The 16,941-nt window shown below is 37.5% G+C and overlaps 1 protein-coding gene across 1 annotated transcript; it reads right to left on the reverse strand.

Annotated features, from left to right (window-relative positions):
- Window positions 1-1,467: 1,467 nt before the first annotated feature.
- Window positions 1,468-15,770, reverse strand: LOC128198710 (uncharacterized). Its single transcript, XM_052885302.1, has 3 exons — window positions 15,644-15,770; window positions 5,626-5,721; window positions 1,468-4,150 (listed from the first exon to the last, which is right to left on the reverse strand). The coding sequence occupies exons 1-3, from the start codon at window positions 15,768-15,770 to the stop codon at window positions 3,954-3,956; spliced, it is 420 nt and encodes a 139-aa protein (XP_052741262.1). The 3' UTR covers window positions 1,468-3,953.
- Between the last annotated feature and the right edge of the window lie 1,171 nt (window positions 15,771-16,941).

A 16,941-nucleotide genomic window follows, 5' to 3' on the forward strand; every position in this document is an offset into this window, starting at 1 on the left:
AAAAAATGGTTGTTGTGCCTCACTCGACATAGATAGGTATTGTGTGTCGCGGACTTTTTTGTAGATATTCATAAGATCTACAATAATTAATTAGAACATTTTATGGTTCTATCTTTTATAGTTTAGGCAGCGTACACCTAAGTAACTTATCTGGTTTATTTTTTACACCTTGTGCCCGAAAAATTCAAATATCTTACGGAACCCTATTTTTTTCCAAAATAAAATTTAGTCTATGTTACTTGTGGATAATGTAGCTTTCGAATGGTAAAAGAATTTTTAAAATAGGTCCAGTAGTTTTGAGCTTATTCATTACAAACAAACAAACATACAAAGTTTTCCTCTTTATAATATTAGTATAGAAGTATAGATGACATTTTGGCTTGTCATTTTTGCACAGATAACAAAGTGCGCACACCAGCTTTTGTTTTTTAAGACAAATGCACCAAAAACAGCCAGTATTATATAATAAAGTATAGGTGTCAAAGAATAAAGTATATTAATATTTTTGTGTTTCTGGTACAGATAAATTGTTGACATTTATTGACAAAATTATTAAAATTAAAGAATTAAAAGTCTAATGGATTATTAGACAATACAATTATTGAATCATAAATAGTACAATTATTTATACTAGCTAAGACAACAATATTTAACTAGGCTAAATTTATTATAAAAATAAAATAAAAGGAAATATCATTATATCTACAACTATAAATTTAAAATAAATTAAAACTAATCCCTAAAAATGCTTATAAAAACTCGCCGCCCTTGGTAGGGTGAACATCACGCAGGCAGCATTTATATCATTTTAAAAATCGTTATTTTTAAAATGATATACGAGTAGGTACTTAAAGATATGCATCAAAATGTTTATCCACTTCAGGATGACCTGGAATCTAGACCACAGATGAATGGAGAAACCTAGACTCCATACAAACGTGGGACCAAATGGTACATTTTGTGCATTATTTAAGGGATTAAAGTGCTATCTTAATCTACGGGACCCTTCACTGCGCGTGGCCCGCACGCACATGGCAGGTTTTTTCAAGATTAAATTTTACGACTTTGTCGAAACTTTTTTAATGTACACACATTCAAAATACATGTACATACGTCATACATGCTAAATTACAGCTTTCTAGTAGTAATAGTTTCTGAGCTAAACTGTGGACAGACAAACTGTCATGGCGAAACTAAATAGGTTCCTTGTTGACTACGGTACCCTAAAAATGATGTAGTGACTCAATACTAATGTCATCTACTTGTAGCAACATAGATTTGCAACACGCTGACCTAAAATTTGAAATCCTTTATTCTAGTTTTCCATGACTTTCCGCATGAATTACTGCCCTTAAGTATATGTTGAGTACCCCATAGGCATTGGTGATAAAATACATCCTTGATTAATAAAAAAATATATATTAAAATATTAAACATTTATTAATTAAAAATAGTTGTACAGGTACATTGAGCATAGATACATCAATACCTATATAAAAAGAGTAAGTTAGTAATTATTAAAAGTTAACGTAGAAAGACAATTTAACTTCAAAAATCAAGTAAATTTTTAAAGTTAAATTGTCTTTGTTCTTCAGTTTCTATAGTCAGTCATGAATTAGATTTAAAAAAAATGTTACCAAAACTTCAAACTTTACCTACTTATTTTAAGTAACACGATATAAATATTACATTTTTGTTTAATGTTTGCTGACTAGTAATATTATGTCTTTTAATATTTTTATTTTTACCAAAAAAAAAACTGAAATAAAATGTTAATTTCCAATTAAATAAAATCTATACTAATATTATAAAGAGGTAAAGTTTGTAAGTTTGTCACATTTTTTAAATGGGGTAATCTTCGGAACTACTGGTCCGATTTTAAAAATTCTTTCACCAGTAGAATGCTACATTATCGGGGAGTGCTATAGGCTATATTTTATATTGGTATCATATATATTAGCCGAGTTATCACAGTTTTTGTCATACAGGTCGGATTGAAAATCCTCTTAAACAGACTTATTCGCATGCGCTGCCTTAACTATTGTGTAAAATTGAAATTAATGTATATAGACTTTATGTATCTTTAAAAGTTCTACAAAAAAGTCCGCGACACCATACATCTATCTTCTATATATTAGCAGATATAGTACCTTTTGTGTTTTAAAAATTATTAATTTTATATACTTGGGTTAACGTCATTATTTATACAACTAAACTTTAATCCTTATTAAAATAAATTATTTAATAATCACCAGGATATTATGGAGATACGATTTGCCCTTTACAGTATGTTAATTAGTTAAATAGTTTCGGAGATAATACGAAATTTCTAAAAGACGCAGAAATTCCGCTATATGACGCACGGCGCTTTCATTTACGTAGTTTCCGTTCCCGTGTGAATATGGGGATCAAACATAGCCTATGACACTCGCAAATAACGTAGCTTTCTATTGGTAAAACAATTTTCCAAATCGGTCCAGTAGATCCAGAGATTACCTCCTACAACCACACGAACTTTACCTCTTTATATTATTAGCATAGAAGTCTCTATTTCTCTTGGTCATACCACCACTCTCGAAGGACTGGACCGATTTTGCTAAGGGTAGGAGTAAGATAGAGAAGTTACAGGGTAGGGTAGGGTACGGGTAGGGAAGCGTAGGGGTAGGGTAGGTTTAGGGCCGGGTTTAGGGTAGTGGTAGGGTAGGGGTAGAGGTAGGGTAGTGGTAGAGTAGAGGTACGGGTAGGATAGGGAAGTGGTAGGGTAGGGGTAGGGTAGGGTAGGGTTGGGGTAGTGGTAGGGTAGGGGTTGGGTAGGGTAGCGTTGGGGTAGTGGTAGGGTAGGGTAGCGTTGGGGTAGTGGTAGGGTAGGGTAGGGGTAGTAGTAAAGTTGACATCGAAATTTACGCGGACGAAGTCGCGGGCGTCCGCTAGTATGATATATGGCGGACCTAGCTCCCCCACGAGTGTGTGTTATATGTTTGGTTGGAAATAACGGGTGGTGCTAAGGGTTAATTCTTATTATTTTTTTTACATGTTTAGGTATACATAGGTATCCATCCAATACATGACGTTTGCATATTTTTATACTGATAAATATCTTCTGTCATCATTTGGAACTTGAATTATAAAAAAAAATATACCGACAATACAAGTTAATGCAATAAGTATATACAAATTGACTTGTGTAAATAAACATTTTTATGAGAAAATCTGGCAAAATGGTATAAATAACTCCAATAGGTACATTAAATAACGATAAATCAACATCGGAAGATGTTCATAGTCATGCTAAATTATAGCTTGGCAACTTCGTTCGTAACACTCCCGATGGTCTGCGCAGGCCGGGGGCCGTGTAGCGATGAATGAAAAACCCACGACTGATGCACCTCACTTCCCCGCACGCACGATTTCACACCACGAGTGTCATCAACGAGCTTGCCAGACTATACAGCATTGTAGTCTCTGCACTAAATCGCGGACAGACAGACTAACATGGCGAAACTAAAAACGATGTAATAGATCGTCGGTGGTTCGGGATACATAGTAACCCTTAACGGCCAATAGGGATGATGACAGATTTTTAAATTGTATAAATTAAGAGTATGCTAATAGTAAAGCAATTTTGTAAAAGGAACAGGGTATTTGCGATCATTACTTTCGGAGCTACAGGGATTTAAATGGTCAGATTTGCGGCGCTGCCACGGATCCCTGAAAAACGCCCCATACAAAATGGCACGAACTAATTAAACTTATTAAACTTTAGTTTAATATACATATATTGTTATCATCAGGAATAGATTTGGTTTGTTGTAAGTTTTAAGTTAACCATAGTCGTAGACACGTCCGTGAACACACAAGGTTTCACCTGAAAACCAGCGCCACAACTTTTGTTCACTTGTGTGTGGACAAATAAAGATATTCTATTCTATTCTAAATAGATCCCTGGTGGTCATTTAGTCAGCCTCAGTGGGCGGTACGCTGGCGATCTGTTTTCCAACTGGCGACGGTGGCTGGCTGATGATCCTGGGCGCAGGCAGTGACACGGCGCTGTGTGCTGGCGAGCGGCTTGAGGGGAACACTGTGTCGGTGTGTGTCGGTGCTGGAGGCAGCTTGCACAGGCGGGCCATCGCCGTCGCGCTCTCACGTACACCTGTTCATGAATGTTACGATCAGTGGCGGATTTGTAGTCTTGGTTGCTCTGCACACCATAGTAACAGCCGCTACCTTAGACCATTAAAAATAAAGGACCTGCCTCGTAAACCATTACCCGTCTGTCAAAGATCAAGAATCAATGATCTAACGCGTTTATAAAAACTGTTGCTATAGAATCGATGTTTCGTTGTTGTAATCGTTTTCGTCGTGTAAAGAGCTCCCTAAAAATTCCGGTTTGTGTAGTTGAATGGCATAAAAAACGGTACCTCAATTTTATCAAATTTGTAATAAAAACCATTTATAAAAAAATCGGTTCTTTTGACGAAACAGCCAAACATCAGTAATCGAATTTTCCATGTATTTAATCTGTGGATAGTATAAGCAATATGTTTGTTAGACTGTGTAAAAATTACGCGTGTGTGTATTGCGAGTCAATTATATAATTGTGTGTAGTGTATGGACACAGAATATACTTAATGGTGTTAAATGTTTTCGATGTGTGAGTTTACCTCGTCCCCCTCAAAAAACGACAGGCTTTTTTGTTGGTGAATTTGGGTGCGAAACAGGTCCATTCTTTTTAATGGTCTAAGGCCGGTACTCTCTCTCTCTCTCTATATACTAATATAGCTGACGCCGCGCGGTTTTACCCGCGTGGTTCCCGTTCCGTTCCGTTCGGTTGAATGCAATGTCTATTTAAAGATTCGCTAAATAGCTTGACGGTACGTCTTTGTCGGTAGGGTGGTAACTAGCCACGGATCAATTAAGAAAACCTCAACCGGCCCAGCCGGGGATCGAACCCAGGACCATTTTAGGAAATTAAATATCAAGTGTCTCAAACGGTGAAGGAAAACCTTAGTTAGGAAATCTGCATACCTGAGAATTTTCTTAATTCTCTACGTGTCTGAAGTCTGCCAATCCGCAATGGGTTATTAGCCTAACCCCTCTCATTCTGAGAAGAGACTTGTGCTCAACAGTGAGCCGAATATGGGTTGTTAATAGGGTTGCCAACCGTACTATAATATACAGTATTATATTACTACCGTACTATAATATATACTACATTTCGGGTCTGCGTACTATATACTGTTTAAGAAATATATAGTACGCAAAAATGCTATATTTTTAACAACTTTATGAACTTTAAATTTTATGATCATTATTATTGAATCCAAACTTGTCTATCTTATGGAATTCCAAACTTAAAATTGACGATTAAAAAAATAACCTTGAAAAACGTTAAAAACCATTTAATATCTTTTATTTACTTAAGACAAAAATTCTTGAAAAATACAATAAGTATAAATAAATATAGTTTTTTAGAAAACAAACGTGTTTTAACGCTTATTTCGTAAAATACTAAACTTTTAAAGTGTACTATATTTTTTTATCGCAAAATCTGGAAAATACTATATTTATCGCAAGAAATGTTGGGAACCCTAGTTGTTAATGACGGTGATTTTGAAAGAAACCCACCAGGCTGTACAGGGTAAGCTTGCGACTTGGGCTTTGGCGGGGCGGGCGGCGGTCTCACCGACGTGACCGGCTCGGGGAACGTTGCGTGAGATAACTCTGTAACAAGATCGTATTCTTGGGTTTAAAAATATTTATTATTTCACAAAGAATTCACTCATTCACTTATGTGAAACTTATAGGCTAATACAATATATTTCAGTTTGAGCGTACAAGAATAGTAAAAAGTAGTAATAATAGTAGTGCTAACAAATAAACTAAAAACAATAATATAATAACAAATAAACAATAAGAATTATAACGTGATAAACACAATACACAATATTTCAATAACTATTTGCGGGTAGTCATTAAAAAATACCAACAGCGGCCCTTCTTTACGTACTTTTTTTTTTTTTTTTTTTTTTTATTCTTTACAAGTTAGCCCTTGACTACAATCTCGCCTGATGGTAAGTGATGATGCAGTCTAAGATGGAAGCGGGCTAACTTGTTAGGAGGAGGATGAAAATCCACACCCCTTCCGGTTTCTACACGGCATCGTACCGGAACGCTAAATCGCTTGGCGGTACGTCTTTGCCGGTAGGGTGGTAACTAGCCACGGCCGAAGCCTCCCACCAGCCAGACCTGGACAAATTAAGAAAATCTCAATCTGCCCAGCCGGGGATCGAACCCAGGACCTCCGTCTTGTAAATCCACCGCGCATACCACTGCGCCACGGAAGCCGTCAAAACTTAATAATAATAATAATAATAATAATAATTTATTTATTCATCAGAAAGCAGGTTTACAAAGATTACTTAAATATAATAAGACCCTGATACTCTCTACCATAATAATTTGGTGTATGAAAAATTTAAATAGACTATGTATAATCTTAATTTAAAAGCAAACAAATAAAAAAGAAAACATATGTAATAGCTTATACAATTTAACATTTTAAGATTCAATGATTATGACAAATGTAACTCAAAACTACTGTGACAGATAAAATAAAATAATAGTCATAATATATACTGTCAAAATTATTAAACCTTGTTAAATTTAGTGCAAAGTCAAGTAATTTTTACCAGTGAAATGTTAAAATGTCAATTAAAATTATGTCAAACACACATGTCAATTAAAATTATGTCAAAATATTTATCATACGTCAAAAAAAAAGAATATCATTAAAATTTGTAATTTAAATACTCATTTAAGTTATAGAAACATTTATCCATAAGCATTTTAGAAACCTTATCGAATAGGCTGTGACAAAAGCTGCCTTCAATGTAAATAAGGTATTGACTCATATCAAATATCAATTAATTTGGTAAGTACATGAAGTGAGGATCCGAAATATATCCATATTTATTAATAAAAGTTAAGGATTTCAATTCAATTCAATTCTTCTTTATGGCTTTCATTTGTGCCAACTGGGCACTGTTTATCTCGCCAGTGTCGAGTAGATGGAGGAGGCACAATGGAGATTGTTCGGTGAAGGCTGACAAATTTAATTTTGAGAATCTACTAAATAGTTAATATTAAATGATATTATTTTGTTAGTTCTTAACCTAAAACAACACAAATAACATATATTAATAAACAAAATATATAAACCATATTACAATTTGATCTTATTACATTCTACATATTTACATAAAAATCTACAATATGGACTAAACACAAACATTAACAAACATTTAACACTTAAAGGACGAGGGACTTTTGGGGGAAGAACGTCATAGAGAGGATGAAGAAGTCTGGGACAGTTAAAAAGGAGATGAGTGACAGTGCCTTCATCCAAACCACACTCACAGATAGAGTTATCCCTAATCCGGAGCTTGTTTAGATGCACAGGTGTACATGAGTGACCAAGACGCAAACGGGAAATAGTTGTTAGAACCCAACGTTCAGTCATTTTTTGAAAGAAAAACCAGGGACGTCGTGGTATATTTAGCTGGATAGATGAATAATGTTTGCCTTCCACCAATTTTGATTAATTCCAGAAGGACTCCCAGGATCTATCCAGATAAGTTTTTGTAAGGGCAGTCAAGTCTTGTGAAGAATTTTCAAAATGTTCAAGGGAGCCAGTTAGCACAGCAGCTTTTGCACATGAATCAGCAGTCTCATTTCCAGGGATTCCGGAGTGACTTGGGATCCAAACAAGCAAGATGGATAATCCTCTTTGATAACTTGACAGCAGAGCTTGCCTGATCTTTAAGATAATGTGAAATCTTGATTTGCTTTTGAATGGGTTTTCTTTAATGGACAATAAACAACTTAAAGAGTCTGTAAAAATAACCGTCTGTTGAATGTTATGGGACTGTGCAAACAGGACTGCTTCCAATATAGCAGTGGCTTCTCCTGTGAACACAGAAGACTCGGGAGGACATTTGAATTTCAATATTATCTTATACCTGGGAACCCAGCAGGCAGCACCAACGCATCCATCTGGGGATAACTTTGATGCATCAGTATAAATATGCAGATGATTTGACCAATTTTGATTAATATGGCTTGAAATTTAATGCTAGTATCTGGGGCTCCTTTAACTAGGCCAAGATCTGTGATGATAGGAGGGTTATATAATAGAGCTTTATATGAGGTGGAAAAAAGTGGGTTACATTGGAATTTTGATATAGGATGAGGGAGGCTATTAAATTTCAAGAAGCTATCTAGCAAATAGGAAGAGGAGTAACGACAGTGGGGAGTGCGGGACAATTGAGTTAATTTGGCCCAAAGAGGATGTGATGATAACTGTAACACTTTGCTAACATACCGGTGACAAAGATATTGGCGACGGACAGAGGGTGGAGCCAGTTTGTTTGCAAAGTTGTCAAGCCAATCGGAGGGATTATTAGAAGTTCGGTCAACATGGTTAAGGGAACGACGGAATCTTCTAATATTTGTCCAAACAATAGAGGAAGGAGAACGAGGACTAAGGGATTCACAGAAACCCATCCAGCCTAACTTTTTCTTTTTTGATACAACCCTTTTGGCTTTAGCATCGAGTTTTTGGTAGACTAAAAAAATTCTTAGGGACATACAAGACGAGTATGCCTCCTCTGCAGAGGTTCTTTCCCTAAATAAATCACTGCATTCATCATCCCACCAGGGAGGTGAAAGCATGTGTTTTTTGGGAGGATGTTTTCTTGGGATATGTGAATCAGCCGAACGTTTAAGACAATTTAGAAAAGATTCATAACTAATCAAAGTATTTTCATCCACCTCAAGACTTGGCAGGGAATCAATCGTGCAGTCAACCGATTGGGCATACGCTGCCCAATTGGCTTTTTTAAGTTTATATTTTAAAAGAGGGTCATAGTTGGGGATGGGAAGGGATCTATTATTTAATGAGATTATGATAGGAAAATGGTCACTGCCATGGGTGGACGGCAGCACCCTCCAGTTCATTTGGGAAGCCAGGTTTGAGGAGCAGAGGGAAAGGTCCACTGCAGATTTTGGATTTTGACCAGGATATGCTCGACGTGTAGGAGAACCATCATTGAGGATGCAAAGGTTAACATCGTCCAGTATATCTATAAGTAGAGGACCAAACCCATCAGTGGCATGACACCCCCACATAGTGTGGTGAGTGTTGAAGTCACCCATGACTATGACCGGACTGGGAAGAGAAGATAGGATAGATTGGATTTCAGGAAAAACAGAAGAAGAAGGGTGAGGAATATACAGAGACACAAAAGAAATATCTAAAGAACGAACAGCCACAGCATTAAACTGTTGGCTGTGCGGAGGGAGAGGAATTTGGGAATAAGGAAGGGAGTGCCTCAGAAGGATGGCACTACCAGCACAACCGTCATCCCTGTCATCCCGCAAGCAGGAGAAACCTGGAACCCGAATACGAGAACCTGGAATCAGCCATGTTTCCGAGACGGCAACAATGACAGGTTTGTGCAGATTTATGATGGAAATTAATTCGTGTTTTTTGGAACGTAGGCTTCTACAGTTCCATTGAAGTAGGGTTATTGGGTCCATTATTGAGAATTTTGAAAAGTTGGGATAAGTTATGGGCAACGTTGGGCGGTAGGGGGATTTCGCTACAAGGAGCTATAATATTGACTAAAAATTCTGATAATATTTCTAAAATTCGACCCTGAGAAGGGACATCAACATTATTATTGTTGAGAGCGCAACCATTTGGTTGGGATGAGGAACATTCACCAACAATATTCTGATGAGCTCTTTTGTCATACCCTTTCCCCAGAGGTGCACGGGGTCGAGGGGAGCGGAATATTGTCTGGCGATATGAAGTTGTTGAGGGATGTTGAGATCTGGAGGGAGTCCTAGGGGAAGAGGAAGGCATTTCTTTTGCTACCTCTGCATACGAGGTACGCACAGGGGGGAACTGAGACGCTGCTTCCATGTAAGATATATTATTTTGTGACATTACCAGTTTTATGGACTGCTGACGAGAGAATTCAGGGCAGTCCTTGTCTGTGGCAAAGTGTTTGCCAGAACAATATAAACAAGTAGATTCAACCTGTGTAACAGGGCATGAATCACCTGAATGGGGTTGAGCACATCTGTAGCATCTCGCTTTGGATCTGCAAGCCAGTTTAATGTGGCCAAACCGACAACAGTTTTGGCACTGTATCGTGGGAAATTTGTACACTTCGACACGGAGAGAGGAGTAGTAGGAGTAGAGTCTTTCAGGGAGCATCTGCCCTCTGAAAGTTACTACAACAGTCTGGGTCGGCACCCATGTGGTTACACCCTCACTGGTGGTTTTCCTATTTAATCTTCTGGCCTTGAGAACGATTCCACAACCAGTAGGGAGCTCAATAGACTCTACAAATTCGTCCATCGTCCATTCTATTGGTACACCTTTAACCAGACCCATCCTGGAAATGTTGTATGTCGGGATAATTGCTTTGTATTTACATAGTGTTAATATTGGGTTAGTCAAAAATCAGTTGGCACTCTGTGCCGAGCAAAATTCAACAATAATTTTGTTACGCCCTACATTTTTAATGCCACCTATTAACAATTGAGTCTATTTTATTTTTGTGCAGAAATTGGCCAAAAGTTATGGCTCTTAAAGAGGCACCAGACGATGGGTCAACTACATCACGTGACACTTGGACAATGAACGGACCTTTGTCATCTAATGAGTATGATTTGGGGCCGTCGGAAAATGATGGGTGAACATATACATTTTGTATGGAAGGAATGGATTGGGAGTCATTGGGTTTTTTGGAGGATGGGACTTCTGCATTCTCTCCGTGTCGTTTACGGGATGGACCCGGGTCTGGGGGCTTTGGAGGCGGATCTATGTCATCCTTCAATTTTTAAAATTATAGCTACAATAAACTATAATAATTTACCACCACCAAAAGAGTTAGTAATATCTTAAATCTATATCTATACTAATATTATAAAGAGGTAAAGTTTGTAAGTTTGTAAGTTTGTCACATTTTTTAAATGGGGTAATCTTCGGAACTACTGGTCCGATTTCAAAAATTCTTTCACCAGTAGAATGCTACATTATTGGGGAGTGCTATAGGCTATATTTTATATTAGTATGATATATATTCGCCGAGTTAACACAGTTTTTGTCATACAGGTCGGACCGAAAATCCTCTTAAGCAGACTTATTCGCATGCGCTGCCTTAACCATTGTGTAAAATTGAAATTAATGTATGGAGGCTTTATGTATCTTTAAAAGTTCTACAAAAAAGTCCGCGACACCATATATCTATCTTCTATATATTAGCAGATATAGTACCTTTTGTGTTTTAAAAATTATAAATTTTATATACTTAGGTTTGCGTCATTATTTATGCTACTTAACTTAAATCCTTTTTAAAATAAATTATTTAATAATCACAAGGATATTATGGAGATAAGATTTGCCCTTTATAGTATGTTAATTAGTTAAATAGTTTCGGAGATAATACAAAATTTCTAAAAGACGCAGAAATTCCGCTACATGACGCCCCGCGCTTCCAATTACGTAGTTCCCGTTCCTGTGTGAATATGGGAATCAAACATAGCCTATGACACTCGCAAATAACGTAGCTTTCTATTGGTAAAACAATCTTTCAAATCGGTCCAGTAGATCCAAAGATTATAATTTTAGCATAGAAGTCTCTACATTCCTTTGTCATCGCACCACGCTCATAGGGCTGGACCGATTTTGCTAAGGGTAGGGGTAAGGTAGGGAAGGTATAGGGTAGGGTAGGGTAGGGTAGGGTAGGGTGGGGTAGGGCAGGGTAGTGGAGTGTATGCCTAGGTTAGGGGTAGGGTGGGGTAGGGCAGGGTAGGGTAGTGTATGCCTAGGTTAGGGGTAGGGCCTACCCCTATCCTAGGGGTAGGGAAAGGGAAGATTACGGGTAGGTAGGTTATCCTACCCCTACCCTACCCGTACCCTACGGGTAGGGTAGGGGTAGGATACAGTTAGGGTACGGGTAGGGTAGGAGTAGGGTAGAGGTAGGAGATCGATACTGAAGCCTATTTTATATTTTTTGTCTGTCTGTTTGCCTTTTTTTTTGACCGGGCATCACGCTGAAACTACAGAATGAATTCAAATGATACTTAAGACGATTTGAGACCATAATACGTAGAAAGATAATAGGATACTTTTTGTCGCGAAAACAAAATCAGAAATGGATGAAGTAGGGGTAGAAAGTTTGTACGGAAAGTCCTTAATTTTACTAGGTACATTTGTAAATGTAAAATGATAAGTGGACTATTTATTAGGTATCGATACATCGATTTTTACGCGGACGAAGTCGCGGGCGTCCGTTGGTTGTTAATATAAATATTTTTATTATGTTTATACTATTTTATTTTCCTTCCTGTTCAAATAAATGTGGGTATTTTACCCTACTTATCATACCTCATTAGTCAATGTGGTTTCGGATCACGAGGTTCTAATTGTTTAAAGATAAGGAGTTCGAGTCTTGAGTCGGTCTATGAAATATAAGCTTTTCTTTCTCCTTCGAAATTTCCAGAGCTAATTTTGAACCTGGAGTTGAGAAATGGGAAGATTGAAATATTGTATTACCTATCTCCCTTGAATTCCCAGTAGCAGTCTAGTGTTACACCCCCTTGTGCTGGAGAGTAATTTTTTTCAAGATCTTATATAATAGACTCTTATATAATGCGGGTTACAGGGAGCCGCTGGATGCTGGCACGAGATCATTGTGCTTGGAGGTCCATGCAACAGGCCTATGACCAGCAGTGGACGTCTATCGCCTGATAATTATGTTGATAATGATGCTAATATAATAGACTAGGCTTAGCTCGAAAAATGTCTTTTGTGTTTTGATGTACCACTAACTTTTGAACCACAATGTAAGATTGGTAATGTACGGCAGTCGAATCCAAAAAATATGTATTACACCGTGTGTATTATGTTACAACAATCATTTTGGTACCAATTTTACATTGTGGTTCAAGAGTTAGTGGTACATCATTGTGGACGTCATTGTGGACGTCATTGGTTCAAGAGTTAGGGATAGAGTTTTCGCCAAACAACGCGTACTTTAACAGTATTAACTGTCAAACAGACCTAACCGCGACGTATGCTTCTAGCGACAATAATTGTCGAATAGACCAATTATGATATATATATATATATAATTATGATATATATAGATGTACCGACAGAAGATGGACCGAAAGAGTGATGAAATGGGCAGGTCCAATAGGCACAAGATCGAGAGGCCGCCCAGCTGCTAGATGGGTAGACGAAATAGAGGCGACAGCGGGAGTGAAATGGCAAGATGCAGCTAAAGATAGGGAAAGGTGGAAAACATTGGAGGAGGCTTTTACCCTTAGGGGGTCCATATAAAAATAAATAAATAAAAAACGTGTAAATATAAACAAAAAAAAAATCAAATTTATTTTAGATATGTTATTTAAGATTGTGTGTTAGTTTTTAAGATTTATATGGAATTCAATAAAGCTTTATTATTATTATTATTAGACCAATTATTGGTCTATTCGACCGCTAATACCTACTGTCATAGTACAACTAACACAATTCGACGCTAAGTATAGCGTGGCGTCAGAAAGGCGCTTTAACGCGCGCTAAATTCGCGTTCTGTTCGGCAAAGCCTTAAGATATTGGGCGCTTCGGATGAAGAAATAACCTCAAAGGAGGCATTGGGCAATGTACTATGGTGTACAAGGAAAGCTAGCACAATAAACCACTACATAGTATAAAACAAAGTCGCTTTCTCTGTCCCTATACAGTGTCCCGTAAATATTACGACATACTTTACAAGGTGATAACTGACATCAAGACCTATTAAAATAACGCAATGTATGTTAGCCGAAATTTTACGGTTTTTAAGTTACATTTTGTACAATATACAAAAATCAACATAACTTAAAAATCGTAAAATTTTGGCCAACATATTACATTGCGTTATTTTAGATGGCCTTGTTGTCAGCTATCACCCTGTAGAGTATGTCGTACTAATAACGGGACACGCTGTATATCCCTTTATAATAAAGACATTCTTTAAAACTACGCAACGGATTTTGATGTGTGTATGTTTGTTCCTCCTTTACGCTGCGGCTACTGAAGCGGTTTGGCTGGGAATGGAAATAGATTTTACTCTGAAATAACAGGCTACTTTTCATCCCGGAGAAATCCATGGTTCCCGTGGGATTTGTGAAAAACTGAATTCCACGCGGACGAAGTCGCGGGCGTCCGCTAGTATCAAATATTTAGACTGTGTAAAAACAAAAAAAAGCGCCGAAAAATCACCGAAATCTCACTTACACGTGCGTCAACCAAGGTTACCCGTGAGCGAAAAAACAGGAGATTGTTATTGTTTGTCAGATAATCGTTAAGGATTTCAAAAACTTAATTAAAAATCATGTTTTTATTTTCCAAACGTCAAAAACGCTGTCGTCCATTTTGTGACGTCACAATGTACCTACTAAACGTCAAACTAATTATAATTTTGTGTGCAACGCACTGTTTAAAAGCAATTTGTTATTATGACGTCATGAAACAGTTGATTAGACCGCCATGGCCGTCAGGCGTTCGGGCTCAAATTGTCAAAATCGTTCGGTATTGTCAAAAGCATATTAATTATAAACTAAAATTTTCATATAATCTAACGTCACGTCTCAAAAGAATATGATTTTTTTTTCAATCTAGTAGAACGATAATTTATTTAAAAAACTCAACCATATCTACGGTGACTTAACTAACCTATTGTCTATGTTATACATACATACCTTGAAGTTGAATGACACGAGTTAATTTTCTTTCCACAGAAACAATCTACTTATTAGGTTGTCTCTATCATATTTATTTTAAACGAGCATTTTTGTGTCTATTGTAAGAAATCCATACCCTTCATTTGGGCCCCCCAATTGATTTATATACAGGGCCCAAGGCGCACGCTGCGCCACTGGTTTTCTACTGACCCCAAATAGTGGTATGGAACCAGACATTCGGATTTCTGGGGTACAAGTATACTACACTCACCATAGCTGGGCACCGTTAATCAAATAGTTAACTTCGTTAATCGTTACTCCGCTACAAAACAAGTTAGCTTCGTTAAACGTTAAATCGTTACATTTCGAAAGAATTAACGCAAGTTAACGTTAATCGTTAATCCGTTAATATGACTGTGTAAATTTGTATTTATAAATCGTTGCGTGGGATTGCCATTGGAAAAATGAGGATGAGCACTGGGGAAAAGTGTCATAATTTGTTTTTTGATGATTGATATCTATAATTTTAACATAATTATACTAATTTGTTGATTGCTTTGGAAATATAAATAAATAACCTTTCAAAAAAGTCATTGTTTATGTATAGTGTTTAATATTTAAAATACAAATGAATCCAATCAAAAGTTTTTCGCGCCGAGCCGCGATGCCGTGCGGTAAATAGTAGGCATTGGATTAACGATTAACGGACTTCTGCATATTAACGGAAGTTAACGTGTCCGTTAACATTTTTAAAGGTTAACTTAAAAGTTAATCCGTTAATCAAAATGTTAACTTCGTTAATTAACGGATTAACGAGTTAATGCCCAGCTATGACACTCACCCTTAATCCGTTTGACGCAGAAGTAGAAGAAGTAGCACAGTAGGAGTGCCAGTAAGACCAGTATTCCTGCCAGGGCCACGTAGTACGCGGTTTGGGACGGCGGCCTAGCACCGCGCACTGTGCCCATCTGTTGGTGCAAACAATTTTTTTTAAATATTTGCCATAATTATGTCCTTAAATATGACCAATATTCCCATTCCCCTCAAACTAGTCGGGGAAGACTGTTTAAGGAGTGGGTACGACAATAGACCAACGGGGCGAGGATCGAACTTTCATCCCTCGGTGATGACTCCGACCGCTCTTACCGTTGAACTATTGATGCTCTAAAGTTTAATAAAGACTAGCAGAACCTCGCGTTTTCCCCTGCGAAGTACGCAGGTTCAGGGTTAAAATGAAGCTTAGGTAACTCCCTGACAATATAACTTTCTATTGGTGAAAGATTTTTTTAAATCAGTTCAGTAGTTTCTGAGTTTATTCGTTACATCATTATCAACTACCTACATTAGGCTCACTATTGAGCACGAGTCTCCTCAGAATGAGAGGGGTTGGGCTAATAGTCCTCCACGCTGGCCCAATGCGGACTGGCAGACTTCACAAACGTAGAAGATTCTCAAATTAAGAAAATTCTCAGTTATGCAATTTACCTAACGATGTTCTTCCTTCACCGTTTGAGACACAAAAATTAAATATCACGCCCCAGAGATTTTTTTCAAAACTGTTCAAGTTACTAAGTCCATCGGCTATGTGCCCCGCCCATTGTCACTTCAGCTTCACGACACATTGAGCATTGAGCACACGTCGGTGACTTTATTTCTTCTGCGGATCTCCTCACTTCTGAATCGATCACGCAAAGATACTATAGCATAGCTCGTTCCATCGCCCGCTGTGTGACTCTGAGCCTTCTTATGAGGCCCATAGTTAGCGACCAAGTCTCAGAACTATATAGGTGCAACCCACATTGTTCGAAGACTTTAGTCTTCAGGCACTGAGGAATTTCGGACGAAAAGATATCGTGAAGTTTCCCGAAAGAGGCCCAGCCGAATTGGATACGAGTATTCCCACAGAAATGGGATCTATCCGACATTTAGCTGGTAAATTATTTCACTGTTCCAAATATAGCAGATGATAACACATATTTTGGCACACTTATTTCCTTGTACTACGTACCTTACCTACTATAAACGGTTCATTGGAATTTACGTAGATACAACTATAACTCAAACCAATTATAGAAGGACCTGTATCGCACTCATAGTCACGAACAAAATTATCTGTCATTTTCTGAGGAAAACGAGCTT

The sequence above is a fragment of the Bicyclus anynana genome, chromosome 2 (genome assembly GCF_947172395.1).
Source record: "Bicyclus anynana chromosome 2, ilBicAnyn1.1, whole genome shotgun sequence".
NCBI lineage: Eukaryota > Metazoa > Arthropoda > Insecta > Lepidoptera > Nymphalidae > Bicyclus > Bicyclus anynana.

Excerpts from the sequence above, each read along its gene's own strand:
- LOC128198710 (XM_052885302.1), bottom strand. The coding sequence starts at position 15,770 with ATGGGCACAGTGCGCGGTGCTAGGCCGCCGTCCCAAACCGCGTACTAC. Across the intron at positions 5,722-15,643 it reads CTGCGTCAAACGGATTAAGG|AGTTATCTCACGCAACGTTC; the intron begins GTGAGTGTCATA and ends ATCTTGTTACAG. Across the intron at positions 4,151-5,625 it reads AGCTTACCCTGTACAGCCTG|GTGTACGTGAGAGCGCGACG; the intron begins GTGGGTTTCTTT and ends ATTCATGAACAG.